General features: G+C 49.0%; 1 protein-coding gene and 1 non-coding gene across 2 annotated transcripts in view; both read right to left on the bottom strand.

Annotated features, from left to right (window-relative positions):
- LCT (lactase) overlaps positions 1-15,509 on the bottom strand; it is a 44,919-nt gene that overhangs the window by 14,452 nt on the left and 14,958 nt on the right. The window contains exons 4-8 of the mRNA XM_069473190.1: positions 14,589-14,691; positions 12,268-12,346; positions 8,383-9,109; positions 4,461-5,106; positions 91-1,641 (exon numbers count right to left, since the gene is read on the bottom strand). Of these exons, the coding sequence (XP_069329291.1) occupies positions 91-1,641; positions 4,461-5,106; positions 8,383-9,109; positions 12,268-12,346; positions 14,589-14,691 (3,106 nt within the window). The remainder of the gene's footprint in view (positions 1-90; positions 1,642-4,460; positions 5,107-8,382; positions 9,110-12,267; positions 12,347-14,588; positions 14,692-15,509) is intronic.
- On the bottom strand, positions 9,322-9,383 carry LOC138387976 (U7 small nuclear RNA). The gene has a single exon (XR_011234023.1). It is a non-coding gene; the product is annotated as a U7 small nuclear RNA (small nuclear RNA).

Here is a 15,509-nt window from a genome sequence, read left to right as displayed (position 1 = left end):
AGAGATTTGCTGATGGTTCATAAACCACCTTGGCAAACCATTTTAGCACACGACCTACGGTTTTTAAAGGGGAACCGAACCCTCACGTACCTTTCAAAGCTTCATTGATGTAGGTCTTGTGGTAGAATATCCTGTCGGTATCCTCCAGTTCCGAATCTGTCAGCCCCACCCCGTTTTCGGTGACGTAGATGGGGATGTCACCGTACTCTTCCTTGATCCAGTTCAGCACCCTTCGCATCCCCCAGGGCACAGCTCCGCCCAAGGCCGTGGAGGGCCAGGAAGGGTCCTCCTCCTCGGTCATCTCCTGGTCATCTTCATAGGAGGGTGGGTTCAGCGAGGGTGTTTTGTGCTGCACGATTTTGGAGTAGTAGGTGTTGAGGCAGAAGACGTCAGCTGTGGCACTAATGTATGTCTTCTCTTCCTCAGTGAAGCTCGGCAGGCGGGAGGTGGCTAAACGTTGTAGTTCACTCCTGTTCCCCACTTTCCACTTCATGGCATCGGGGTAGTCTCCGTTTCTAAAAATGGGGTGGGCAAACCAGCCCAGGGAGAACTGCAGCATTCGATCGGCCGCCTCCACGTCTCTCGGGACCCCCGGCGACTTGGGCTCTGCCCAATGTGCGTTGAGGCTCAGCGAGATGACCCCGTTCTGCTTCTGCCTGTATTTCTCATCGTAAGTGTGATAGACTCTGGCGTGAGCTTTGATGACCGCGTGGGCAACCCTGTAGGGCGCCCAGCCGGGGTCCTGCACACCCGGGGGAAACTCCCCTGAGCCGTAACCCAGCCAAGCCAGGTACACGGGCTCATTAAACGTCATCCAGAACTGGACCCTGTCACCAAAGGTCTGGAAACAGAAGTCTGCATAGCTGTCAAACAGCTCGATCAAGGAAGGGTTCTCCCAGCCGCCGATATCCTGGAGGGCCTGGGGCAGGTCCCAGTGGAACAGAGTCACCATGGGAGTGATGTTGCTGGCCACCAAGCCATTGATCAGCCTGTTGTAGTAATCAACACCGTGACTGTTGACGGAACTGTTCCTCCCAGTTGGGAAAATCCGAGACCAGGAGAGAGAGAAGCGATAGGCCTTGACCTTCAAAGCGCGGAGCATGTTCAGGTCGGCATCCAGTTGGTTATAGCTGTCACAGGCTACGTCTCCGGTGGCGTTTTCTTTCACATTGCTCCCTGGGCTGTGGGTAAAGTTATCCCAAATGCTGGGGCCTTTGCCGTCAGCGTCCCAAGCTCCCTCGATCTGATAGGCTGACGAGGACACGCCCCACAGAAAGTCATCCCGGAAGGTGCCGTGATAGAACAGATCTCTTTCAAACTTGGGTTGGTTGGAGAACTTTTCCCAAACGATTTTAGCCTTGGAGGGCACCTCAGATGGAAAAGTGAAGGCTTTGATTTTGGAGGGAAAGTTTGCTGTGTTCGGTGCTGATGGCGTTTTTACTACCTTGGTGACAAAACTATTCTTTTCAATGATGCTGGTGAAAAAGTAGGCAGAGTTCCTGGGAGTCCTCGGCTTGCTGCTGTCGTTGAAGTTGACATGGTGCAGCCCAAACCTCTGGCTGTAACCAGAGGGGCCTTCAAAGCCGTCGATGAGGGAACGAGCAATGTAAGAGCGAACATCCACGGAGTCCTCCTTGATAGCTTGGAAGAAAAAACAAAAGTTAGAATTATTTACTTATTTGTTTTATTGAGATGGGGGTCTTGCTATGTTGCTCAGGCTAGTCTCGAACTCCTGGTCCCAAGCAGTCCTCCGCCTCAGCCTCCTGAGTAGCTGGGACTGCAGGCGTGTGCCACGGCATCACTATTTTATTTATTTGTCCTTTAAGACAAGTCAAATGCAGTAGTGAGAAGGCGGAAAGAGGACAACAAGAGTTTTATCTCTGGCTGTATAATCAGTTGAGATAATGTACTACCTTCAGACCAACCAGGATTATCTTTAAATAAAATAATTTTTATTGAAAAATTATAAGTAAAGTCTCTGTTACTAATGTTGCTTTTAAAAAGTTTTCCTTTTGACATGAAAGTTTGGAGGTGACTTAGGTTACCCCCCACCCCCAAAGTTAACCCTTTTTTCTCCTTAGAACAGATAAGAGGAAAATCCATGAGACCCTCACAAAACATCAGGCCACTTCTACGGCCATAAATCTCAACCCAAAAGGAGCATCCCTGTCTTAAATTATCCCCATTCATTAGCATCAGGATGCCTTGGTTTTATATAGAATCCATAAATCATTTAATCTTTAAAAAATGTGCTTTTGCTTTTCCTTGTTTACATTTAGCAATATTGACATAAAATGATGACACATTCCATATTTATAAAAATCAATAAAGCCTAAAAAACTATTCCCTGGTTTAGTGGGTTGAACGGTGGCCCCTTCAAAAGACATGTCCAAGTCCTGATCCCCGTTGCCAGTGAATATAAACTTATTTGGAATAAAGGTCTTTGTAGATGTCATTAAGTTAACGCTCTCAAGACGAGACCATCCTGGATTCACCAAGTCAGCCCTACGTCCAGTGCCAGATGTCCTTGGAAGAGACACAGAGGGAAGGTCATTTGAAGATGGAGACAGAGATTGCAGTGACGCAGCCACAGGCCAAGGAAGGCCTGAGGCATCGCAGGCTGGAGAAGGCAAGGAAGGCTGCTCCCCTAGAGCCTTCGGAGGGACAGTGGCCCTACCTTGGTTTTGGACTTTTGGCCTCCAAAACTGTGAGAGAATAAATTTCTGTTGCTTTAAGCCTCCAAGTCTATGGTACTTTGTTATGGCACCACAGAAGTGAACACATCTGGCCACCGCTAACTTTCCAAACAGCCTCGTGAGTCAACCAAGAACCAGTGGCAAAGCAACAAGGCAACAGCTGTGTCTCCAATGGGGGCCCAGCAAAGGCTTAGGCCTTGTTTTTATCAGACAGCAAACGTGTTGGTTGTGTAAGAGGTGGTAAAGCTGCTCCTCTACTCAATAAATAAGGTGATGAGCACCTATTTTGTCCAAGGCCCGTGCTAGGCTCTGGGCACAAAAAGATGAATAAGATCATTGTAGCTTAGTGGGTAAAAAGCTGGGCCAGAAGCAGGAGGCCTCCGGTTCACTCACTGGCCATTGGGGCATCTCTTCTCTCAGGGCATCAGCTGTTGCAGGTGTCCTATGAGGACAATATCTGCCCCTATTTACTGCACTAGGCTGCGTCAGTGACCACTCGAGATAATGTCTTAAAGAGTGTCCAAGATTTTGAAGATTACAGACTTGTAGCTGATGTGAGAAGAGTCCAGGGGAAGCACAGAGAGGGTGTCTGACCTCACCCTCTCATGGGATGTGACTCTCCGTTCCTCATGGCAGCACCCAGGGCAGGCAGGCATCATCAATCGACTCTTTCTCTCTAAATTTAGACAAGACCTTGAAACCTTCTCCACAGAGCCCTCAGGGCAGATGGCCGGCCCCTGGCAAGTGATTGGGACTCACCTGTGAGATGGACCCATGTGCCATCCCTTTTCACTTGAAATAAAAAGACTATGATACAGTATGTTAAGACTGAGACTGTAGCCAGGCACAGTGGCTCACGCCTGTAATCCTAGCACTCTGGGACGCCGAGTCGGGCAGATTGTTTGAGCTCAGGAATTTGAGACCAGCCTGAGCAAGAGCAAGACCCCGTCTCTACTAAAAATAGAAAGAAATTATATGGACAGCTAAATATATATATAGAAAAAATTAGCTGGGCATGGTGGCACATGCCTGTAGTCCCAGCTACTCGGGAGGCTGAGGCAGGAGGATCACTTGAGCCCAGGAATTTGAGGTTGCTGTGAGCTAGGCTGACGCCACAGCACTCTAGCCCAGGCAACAGAGTGAGACTCTGTCTCAAAAAAAAAAAACAAAAAAAAACTGAGACTGTAGAAATGGATCAATTGGATCAGAATGAATGATGTGGAAGGTAGATTTTGTAGTCAGTTAACGGAAATGAAGACCAGTGTGGTCACAGCAATGAGGGAAGATGCAATGGGCTGGAGTCCCATCCTATGTGTCCTCATGCCATCCTGCCATGTCCTCATCACTGTATTGCAATTCTCTGTCTGCAGCCCTCTGTGGCCTGCGAGTTCCCTGTGGAAAGGATGCTGTTTGTTCAGTATTGTACCCTCACTGTCTTGCACGATGTCTGGCACATACCAGGCGGTCAAGAAATGTATGCTAAATAAGTACATGGAAAGATGATGAAGCTTGATGACTGGCTAGGCCTCAGGGAGGCCGAAGGTAGGAGGGAGGCATTCTAGGGAATAAGAACACAGGAGCAAAGACATGAGCCTGGGAAAAAGAGTTAGGAGGCCTATGTGAAGGACTTCCCACTATTACTACTAATATTGTTTTTTGAGCTTCATTTTCCTAGGAGTCTGTCTTTGTCCCATTAAACAAAACTCTGACGACATGGAGAAGTACCACCCACCTTCCCATCGCCAGCACATCCACTATTCTTACCCTTGAGCACTTCATTGATGTACTGGTTGAAGTAGTCGATTCTCAAGGAATCGTCAAGGAGGTCTTCATCTTCCCCTATGGGCATGCCATTACCAGCCAGGTATATTGGTACTTTTCCTCTTGTGTATTCCAAGGATACAAACTGCAGCAGCCTCCTTATACCCCAGGGCACCACACGAATCCAAGAGGATGAGGTCTGGGGCCACGCAGGGTCCACGTGTTGGGAGAAGCCTCCGATGGCATCATAGCCAGGGGTGCAGTTGTCTTGCTCGGCCTTGCTGATGAGGCGGGAGGTGTAATGAGACAGACCTAGGAAATCAGCTGAGCCTTTTAGGAGCTGCTTCTCTGCCTCAGTGAACTCAGGGAGCTGGGCCACGGGACTGGGGCACTGTTTGTTCATCTGCTGGATCTGGGCCCTCAGGATGGCGGGGTAGTCTCCATCCACAAAGATGGGGTGTGCAAACCAGCCCAGCATGAAGTGCAGGAAGCGCTCAGAGGCTCTCAGGTCCTCAGGCTTCTCTGGAGACAGGGGTTCTGCCCAGTCTGAGTTCAGCACAATGCCCACAAGCCCCTGCTGCTGCGGGCGATGGTGGTTATTGTAGTGGTGCCAAGTCCTGGCATGAGCCTTGAGGACCAAGTGAGCCACCTTGTGAGGAAGAAAGAAGGAAACACAGTGCTTAGGAGCAACGACAATGGCAACAACAGGACTAAGGAGCCAGTGACAAGTCAACAGCCAGAATGTTAACAAGTTAACATCAATGTCAACAAGTCAATAATGCTAACAAGTCAACAACGTCAACAACAAGACTGTTGCTAAGAATGTCAACATGTCAACAACAATGTCAAGAAGTTAACACTGATATCAACAAGTCAGCATCAGCAATGTTGATGTCAACATCAATAATGTCAATAACATCAAGTCAACAATAACTGTCAAGAATGTCAAGTCAACACCAATGTCAACATCAAGTCAACAAAAATGCCGACAACAATGTCAATAAGTCAACACCAATATCATCAACAAAGTCAACCATCAACAATAATTCTACATTATCAACAAAGTAACAACAGCATCCATCCAGGCATGAAGGCTCATGCCTATAATTCCAACACTTTGGGAGGCCAAAGCAGGAGGATCACTTAAGGCCAGGAGTTTGAGACCAGCTGGGCAACATAGGGTGACCCTATCTCCACAAAACATTAAAAAATTAGCTGGATGTGGTGACGTGTACCTGCAGTCCTAGCTACTCATGAGGCTGAGGTGGGAGGATCACTTGAGCCCAGGAGTTTGAGACTGCAGTGAGCTATGATCACACGACTGCACTCCAGCCTGGGTGACAGAGTAATAACATCCACAACCACATTAACAATGACAAACACGTGTTGAGCACCTACTGCTCAATGACTTCTCTCATGTAATCCTCAGAACAACTTCATGTGGCAAGCACAATTATTATTACCACTTTTCAGATGGGGAAAACAAAACCCAGAGATGGGTAATAACTCCACAACTCCCACAGTCAAGAATAAAGTGAGAATATAAAACCCTGGCAATCTGGCTCCTGACCTCCTATTGTTACCCACAAATGCTGTCCTGCCTCTGTCCTTAATAAGTACTTATTGACCAATTAGTCCACCAGGAGTATTTTAATTAACACAGGAGGGAGAGGACCGTCTTCCTAGCCACTTTGTTCTCCTTTCTACTTAATGAAATCTAGGAAGAAAAATTACCACTAGGAATCCCTTTGTAGATTGAACTCATGGTCTTACAAAAAAGTCAACAGCTTTTCTTTGTGTAGCATCATGCGGAAATAGGGGAAGAGGAGGTGGTGGATTTAAGTCTAGATTTAAATCTTGACTCTGCCACTGACTTGTTCTGTGAACTTGGACAATCTGCTCTCTCAACTCCAGCTTCCTTGTCTGTGAGAAGTGGGTTAGTTATGGGTCCACTTGGGAGGGTTGAATAAGCGTATATAAAGCACCAAGCAGAAACGTGGAGTGCAGAAGTGAGCCCGCTACATCTTAGCTTGCTCTCCTCTTGCCTTTTAGTCATCTGAAGTGGATGACACTTACTTTTGAAGAATTTCATATCAAAATATGCCCTAGTAACTGGAACTCCTGGCTGCTTCTCATGTCCCAAATGTTAATGTGTCCGAAACTCCAACACCAAACTGTGTGCCTGTGGACTCAGTTGGGTCCCACCTCAAAATTCATAGATTGAAGCCCTAAACCCTAATGTGATGGTCTTTGGAGATGGGGCCTTTGGGAGGTAGTTGGGTTTAGAGGAGGTCATATGGGTGGAGACCTCAGGAAGACACGTCAGAGCTCTCTCTACCATCTGAGGACATAGCAAGAAGGTGGCTGTCTGCAAGCCAGGAAGAGAGCCCTCACCAGACTCCAACTATGCTGGCACCTTGATCTTGGACTTCCCTGACTCCAGAACTATGAGAAATAAATATCTGTTGTTTAAGCCGCCAGTCCATGGTATTTTGTTATAGCAGTCCAAACTCACTATGACAATGACATTATAACATTTTAACTAATAAATAAAGGCAAGAATTGAAGGAGACTTTCTCATCAAATTCTCTAAAAATATCTCAGAAGCCACAGTTCAAAGGATAAGAAAAGCCTGAGAAGAAAAGGTTTGGATAAGTTTTACAACAAGGAGATAAGCAGGAAGTTTGAAACCTTCCAATTCCAGAAGGGTTGTCTCTCCATAGGTGCCATCATTCGCTGTACAAGAGCAGAATGGAAGCTTTGACTTCTGTGCTGTAACTCTGGCATTTCACTGTGTCATTTACTCATGGTGTTCCAGTTCACCCTCATTGTGGACTTCTTGAATCAGTCTCTAATTTTATCTTCTGTGCTAGTATCATCTCCCCCAAAAGTTTGTAACATGCCAAGGGCATGGATGTGTATCCCTCCTAAGACCTAGCACAGGGCACAGGAAATACTCATCTTTAAGGACAGAACCAAAAGAGGGACAGGGGACAGCCAGCCTGACACGTCTGTCCTGAAGGGTGTTGCCAGGGAAGCTGGTGGGTCTTCTGGGAGACTCTGAAGAAAAGGGAGATGACGGCAAGGACCCCTAATAAGCCAGTTTAAACCTGTCCCCATCATATGCATTCCCTGCTTGTGGAAATGGTGCCCTGACTGCCTTGTGGAAGGCCGGCCCCTCCCTCCTCCTCACCCCTCAGCCAGCGTGTTGAGGGTGCAGCCTGGGACATGGCCCCACGCCAGTCAGTCCCCACAGCCCCTAGCCGGGACCCAGTGAGGGGTACAGGGATGGGCATGTGGCCCACTCAGAGGCCACGAGACACAGGGACACTTTTGCTGGCAATGGCAGAACAGAGGCGAGCTTTCTTTCCTGCGCGTCTTGAAAGAACAGAAGCAGGGCTGCTGCCATCGGCTGCCAAGTAGCCCAAGAATGAAACTGACAAGGGGAGCCAGGGAGGGAGAACTGGGCTCTGGTGACATCATTTGTGGCCTGATCAATCTCCACCCTGATCGAGCTAAAACCAAGAATTTTCAGCTTCCTGAACGCATATGTTTTCTCCTTGCTTAAGTCAGTTGGGGTTGGGTTTTCTGTCACTTGCCACTAAGAGTCCCAGGTCACGTGGGGAACTTGCTTTGAAGTCAGGAAGGCTTGGGCTCAAGTCCTGGCAACCTACTCGTGCTGGCATCATGACCAGGTTGTCCGTCCTCTCCAAGCCCCACTTCCCTCGCCCCTCAGTGCTGAGGGTGGAATAACTATTCTTAAAGTGTCTGCACAGCATCTAGACATGATTCCTTCCCTCCCTCTGATTTGCTTGAAAAAACAAAAATCAAAGACTTGCTGATGGCAGAAGACAGATAAAATGACTTTCTTCCAGCCAATGTCCTTCCTTCTCCAATTAGTAGGGGAGGCAGGGATGGGAAGTACCTTAAAAGAGGCCACCCCAGGGTCAGAGATGCCCGGAGCGTGCTGGCCGGTGCCGTAGCCTGCGTAGCTCATCACCCACGGCTCGTGGAAGGTCACCCACAGCTTCACGCGGTCCCCAAAAGTGGAGAAGCAGAAGGCTGCGTAGTCCAGGAAGGCATCCACCACGCTCTCATTCTGCCACCCGCCGCGATCCTGCAGGGCCTGCGGCAGGTCCCAGTGGAACAGCGTGGCCATGGGCTGGATGTGCGAGTCCAGCAGGCTGTCGATCAGCTTGTTGTAGTAGGCGACGCCTGCGGGGCTGGGGCTGGCCCCCTGCCCCGTGGGGAAGATCCGGGACCAGGAGATGGAGAACTTGTACACCTGAGCCCGGAGGCCGCGAAGCAGGGCCACGTCAGAGGTTACCTTGTGGTAACTGTCACTGGCCACCTCTGGTGTCGCTTGGCCCTTGGCGGCGTTCAGGAGCCCAAATTGGTCCCAGACGCTTGGCCCTCTCCCACCCTCTGCCCAGCCGCCTTCCACGCTAAAGGCTCCCGTGGAGACGCCCCAGAGGAAGCCTTCGGGGAAGACATCCTCCAGGAAGGCGTCCCTTTCCGCCCTGGACTGGTTGGCAAACCTTCCCCAGACTGTCTGATAGGCAGAGCCCGGGGAAGAGGAGCCGACTTCCACCTCCTGGTCCTGCTGCTGGTCCCTCCGAAGGGTCAGGCTGTCCGTCAGAGAACACCACTCGCTGTGGGATTGAAATGACATAAATAGTGACGAATGACTGTGAATTACAAATGCCCCTGCTGATGAACAGAGGCAATGTGTTTAATCAGTAAAGATTCCAGAAACACTGAGTCCAAAGCCATATCCACAGAGCCACGGGCGGGAAGTGATTAGCAGGTGAGAAAATTGTTATTTTTTATTTTTACCTTTTTTAGTTTGTGTGTATGTGTGTGTGTGTGTCTTCTGGTGAGGACCAGAAAACCTGCTAGACAAATTCTAAAAGAGCTGTAACACTAGAAAAAAAAATCATTGTTACTACCCGTCCTAGGTGAGTCATCCTTGGTCTTCCCTGAGTGAAGACAGTGGAGGTGCCCCTGTTCTCTGACGTAGGTTGCCCTTGAATACTGCCTGGTCATGCTTGATTCTCCTTATAGTTGCTTATAAAACACAGCTCTTAATAATGATGACTTCTATTTATTGAGCCTCGATTCTGTGCTGGCCACTGTGATAAGAATGTATGTGTATTACCTCATTTAATTTTCACAACACATTTATGAGATTAGGTACTACAATTACTTATCCTCATCCTATAGAGGAGGAAACTGGGACTTGCGGAAATGAGTAACTTCAGGACTTCAGGGTGGAATACAGACATAACGGCAGGAGCTCAAGCATCCATCCTGGACCATGAGGCAGAAGCCTTGTTAGGGGTGACAAGCTAGAAGTCTGGATCGCTGATGATTATGAATAATTTCTCCTTGACCACATAGCTTGCAAGCGGTGGAGCAGAGTCTGTGCTTTTAACCACTGTACTATTATGTGTGTATATATTTATGTTTATGTACATGTATGTATACATAGATAACATATCTAAAATAAAACATCCGTAAAAGTGCTATCCTTATATGCAATGTAGTCTGGTATTTTCTATTTTATTCTAGGCTGTGTCTTTCTCGCTCATTCCTTCTTTCCTTTTTTAAAAAAATTTTGGCTGCCAGCCTCTAAATTGATTTCACAGCCATTGTACCGTGTCCACAGCCCCACAGCGTGCTGCAAATGACACCCAGCAGAGGGCAGCGCTGGGGACGGGCTGGCAGTCGGTCCGTGGGTCTGCAGAAGGGCAGCACGTGGGGAGAAGGAGGCGGAGTACAAGAACCTCCCCGGGTCAGAGGTCAGAGGGCATCGTGTGGACAGGGGATGATGCTTTTACCTGGTAAAAGTGACAGGGACACTGCAGAGGGGTCTCCCTCCCAAGGGGTAAAGCCTGGGCCTGAGTCGCTCCACGGTGGGGGTGGGGCAGGGTCTTCCAGAGCTGGGCACCTCCAGTGTCGCTCAGCGTCGGCCCCTCACGTGCCAGAGCAGCAGTGAGGGAAACGATTACTACAGCTGTAGATTCTCCAAGACGTGAGCTCGACTCCGGAGCACGACCAGGGACGCGGGGGGCGCGGCCACTCTGTTCTCAGCCCCAGCATCGCAACCTCGCCCTGACCCGGCCCTTCTCACTCCAGTCTGTGCTCCTGGCTTGGATGAAGAGGCCTCAGGAAACAAACCACCCCGCGACCAAACAGAACTTGCCATCCAGGCCTTGGGGCTGGCAGTGCTGGGTTGGCCTAACTTAGAGATTTAGCACCCCACGAGGACCCAGGCCACACGCCTAGTGCTTCCGAGTACCCCACCTTCAGGCGACACGCCTCACAACAGCCCAGATAATGCTCTTTTGTCCCTCCCCTGGGGTGCAGTGCTGCGTGTCTCCTGCTACACGGATATGAGAGTCCCGCGGGGGCCTCTCTGCCTGGCCTGCGAGGTCTGAAATTCTCGAGGGAGAAAACCGTGTCAGTCCTCTCTGCAATCTCCCTCCACCTGCCCCGCACCCCGCGGGCTCTCTGTCCACGTCGGCCTGAGAAGGGCCCTGTCAGTTTCAGAGAAGCCTTGTTGGACCTTTCTTCCAGGTGCAATACTACAAAGTTGGGTGTTGGGGAACCTTGGAGCTGGTGTTATTAGCGTTTTGTAATCATTGACTGCTGTTTTGTAATCACTGGCCTCTCGGGGAACCCACTTTATCGCAGCCTCTTGAGCTTTCTTTCCCAGAGAGGTAGGCCGGCCCTCCTTGGCTGACTCCAAGTGTGGTCAGGGGGCAATTCTGACCCGCGCCTGTTCATTGCCGTTTGCACAGCCAGACAAAGCCTGCTGTGCAGCCGCTGCGTGGGGTCTGTTGATCTGAACTGCTGATCTGAAGTGGGTTGAGAGGAGGGACAGATAGAAGGAGGCTGGGGCTAAGGACAGCCCAGTGCTGGGAGAGGAAAAGTACAAAGAGGTGGTGGCACTGCAGTTCATGAAATGTCAGAGGTAAGTGACGAGGAGAGCTCTAGCTGAAGGTCTGGAAGCCAAACGATCGTTTCCAGCCTCTGTCCCTTGTTAAGGCACAGTGCATGACGGTCATGCGTGCAGCCCCCCGATGGATGCTGAGGTGCTGGGGAGCACCCAGTGCTGGTTTCCATGCCATTCTTTCCTCGCTCACTTGGGAAGCATACTGGGATACATTGCATGGGAGCGATGTAATTGCGGGCATAAAACCTCAAGTCTGCCCTAATTTTGTTCAAGTGTATCATTCGCAATCTTTGGTACTTGAGTCATTCAGTAAGAAATTCGTTTGCAACCCCACCAGATTAAAACCCTGTCCTGGGAACACTGTTGAGTTAGGCTTCTTCCCTGCAGCTGGCTTTCCTACCCACGCTGTCTCCTCCTGGAGACACTTCACCTTGAGGAAACGAGAGCAGAGAAGGCCCCTCTCCTACTCAGATGTCCTGACGTGTCCCCTCAGTTGTGGGGGATGGTCAGCTCGATCTTTGACCCGGCTGCTCTTCCTCAAGCTCACACCTGCTCCAACAAGACCTTAAGTTGGAAGGTAGGGACTCAGATCCCAGCTCTGCTAGTCATGCACGGTTGGGTGAGTGGACAGGTGAGACACAGACCCGTTTGGCCCCCGGAGTAAGGCTCCATGACAGACGGGTCCTCCCGCTTTCCCTCTGAGCCTTTTTCTCTCGTCTGTTGATTGAATGGCCATAATAAACTCACTGGCCCAAGGGGCAATGACAGTAGTCCCATAAGGTCGCACATGTGAAAGAAAACATAGTCTACACATATCAGTTATGGGTGGTTCAATAGGCAATCTGACATTACCTTTTCTTGGAATTTGATGAACAACTCAGGAACTCCTCAATGTCAAACCCAACAGTGAGCACTTGGTCTTTATTTATGGCTGTAAGAGAAGAAGTTGAATTTACTCTGTGTGAAGCCCAAGCAAGAACATGCATGTATAGGTGAGTTTTCCTCACTTAGACAACATACCCAAACTCCAAGCAATGGTTCCAAGCACCTCTGGAAAATACCAGAGGCCAAGGATTTAAGGAGATCAGAAGTGATTTCTATTTACTTATGACTAAAAACGTGGTTCTCAAACTTCAGCATGAATCAAAATCACCAGCAGAGCTTGTTAAAACACAAGTTGCTAGGCCCATTCCCAGAGTGTCTGGTCCAGCAGAGAATACACGTGTCAACAAGTTCTCGGGTGAGGCTCATGTGATGCTGCTGATCTGGGGACTGCGACTTTGAGAACAACTGATTTAGAAGAACTCCAACATCAGAAAGAGGTGGAGTTGTTTTTAAATTGTGGTAAAATATATATAAACATAAAAGTTGCCATTTTGACCATTTAGAAAGGAGTGAGATTTAAGAACAGAAATCATTATGCCATCAAAGGTGAGTTAGGGGCCAGGTGTGGTGGCTCACACCTGTAATCCTAGCACTTTAGGAGGCCAAGGCGGGAGCATCGCTTGAGGCCAGGAGTTCAAGACCAGCCTGGGCAACATAGTGAGACCCTGTCTCCAAAAAAAAAAAAAAAAAAAATGTTAAGGTAAGAGTTATTAAAGGCATCTACAGAATGGACGAGCTTCAGGGGCCTGTGGAGCCAGCCCAGTGCTGGGAGGGGTTACAGGTGTGCTGTGGTTTGGATGTGGTTTGTGTCTCCCCAAAATCATGGGGAAATTTAATTGCCAATGTAACGGCACTGAGAGGAGGTGGGGCCTTAAGAGGTGTTTGGGCCATGAGCGAGCCACCTTCATGAAGGGATTAACGCAGGGAGGGAGTTCCTGCTCTTGTAGGACTGGATTAGCTTCCAGGAGAGAGGGTATGAAGCAAGGCTGCCTCTCGTGTTTCACCTGTCTGCAGGTGTTCGCTTCCCGTTCCACCTCTCCACCATGTTATGAGGCCCTCGCTAGAAGATGACCAGATGCGGCCGCCCAACCTTGAACTTCCCAGCCACCAGAACTGTGAGCTAAATAAACTTCTTTTCCTTATAAATGACCCAGTCTTGGGTATTTTGTTATAGTAACACGAAACAGACTAAGACAAAGGGGTGGAAAGGGCACTACTGACTTCTCCCATCCTCTGGCCTGTGGATAAGGGTGACAGGACTGAATATCAGAACTCTTGGGCATGTGCCCCTCTGCCCGTTCCTCCCTTCCTGCAGAGTCTCCAGTGACCACCAGCCTCCACGCCTTAACAGCCCCCACCTTGCCCTTGACTTGATTGGACCAGGAGCAGCCTTCTGATCCACAGCCAACCAATCAGATCCACTCTCAAGAACTGGAACTAAGAGACTCCAAGAGGATAGTCCTTGAGCTGTGAGTCCTAGACCTGAAAGTTCCCAGCATCTTGGCCCAGTACCCACCAGGGCCACATGCAATCTGAGATAATGGGGGCATGGAATAAGGGTAAGCAGAGAGGGCTGGTAGGAGAGAGAGGCACGAGAGGGCCTTGCTGATGAGAAGCTTTCCAGGGAGAGGTAATGGAAGGAGACAGACAGGCAAGATCAGTTTCCAAGCTTACAACTCACGTCTTTGCCCTGACAGTCTTTATTTCTTTTTTTTTCTTTTTTTTTTTTGAGACAGAGTCTCACTCTGTTGCCCAGGCTAGAGTGAGTGCCGTGGCGTCAGCCTAGCTCACAGCAACCTCAAACTCCTGGGCTTAAGCAATCCTCCTGCCTCAGCCTCCCGAGTAGCTGGGACTACAGGCATGTGCCACCATGCCCGGCTAATTTTTTCTATATATATATTTAGCTGTCTATATAATTTCTTTCTATTTTTAGTAGAGATGGGGTCTCGATCTTGCTCAGGCTGGTCTCAAACTCCTGAGCTCAAACGATCCGCCCACCTCGGCCTCCCAGAGTGCTAGGATTACAGGTGTGAGCCACCGCGCCCGGCCGACAGTCTTTATTTCTGTAAGAGGCATGCGGAACCTTCCCTCTTTCTTGGGTCAATGGGGCCGGTTGCAAAGGACCCTCCATAGGAAGGAAGGATACACTAACCCCATCTGGAGAGGGCTCTCAGACCCGCCTTCCTCCTGTGCTCTCCTCCCATTGGAACCCCAGATTTCAAGACTGCTACCCACCAAACCAGTGCACCAAATGTCACATAAAAGCTCTCCAGCGATGGCCCACTCACCTTCAAGAAGGCTGAAGAGTAATGTGTCTGGGCTCTTCCTGCTGGAGGGGCAGTCCTGGATTTTTAGGTTAAAGATGAAAACTTTCACTTTTGGTTCAATTGTCTGGAAAAGAAAAAGATAAGCAAGTGAACCAAAGCTGTTTGGAAAGTATCTTTTGATAACAGGGGCAGGGTTTTAAGATAAGAAGCTATGAAAACATACTCTGGCTTTGGACATGACCTCTAGCCGCCTCAGTTAATTAAGGAAGCTGAAAGAGAAAGATCTATGCTTTTCAATAACATAGGCCCCCTCCCCAACAACACCCACTTCCACCTGCTCCTTCATCTCATGCTGACGAGGCTCTTCTTAGAGCCAGGCACTGTGCTAGGGTCGGGAACAAGGCCATACACTCACATCAGGAGCACATGCCTGTAGCCCCAGCTATTCGGGAGGCTGAGGCAGAAGAATCGCTTGAGCCCAGGAGTTTGAGGTTGCTGTGAGCTAGGCTGACACCACAGCACTCTAGCCTGGGCAACAGAGTGAGACTCTGTCTCAAAAAAAAAAAAAAAAAAAATTTAAAAAAACCTAACTAAATAAAAGGCCACCATCGCCATGTTTATGGATGTCTGGAGTTTGCGTCAGATAATCCAGTTTGGGAGGGAGAAGTTACGGGTATAGGTGAAACAAGGTTAGCCATGAATCAATAGCTTTTGAAGCTGGCGATGGCTTTATTGGGGTTCATCATTCTCTCTACTTTCGGATGTTTGAAATGTTCTATAACAAAAATATGACTTTGACTTTTTGAAAGAAGTCAAAAGAGCTGTCCTTAAAATTGGAGCAAGTGTAATACCTCTTTCTCCCGTTTTTTAGCCATTTCAGTATCAAGGGAAATATCTCTAGGCTGCTATGTTGTCTGACTTTTTAATTTAATTTAATTTTAT

Source organism: Eulemur rufifrons, chromosome 1 (genome assembly GCF_041146395.1).
Source record: "Eulemur rufifrons isolate Redbay chromosome 1, OSU_ERuf_1, whole genome shotgun sequence".
Lineage (NCBI taxonomy): Eukaryota > Metazoa > Chordata > Mammalia > Primates > Lemuridae > Eulemur > Eulemur rufifrons.
Note: the sequence above shows the minus strand (reverse complement) of the source record. Positions and strands in the feature narration are given on the sequence as shown.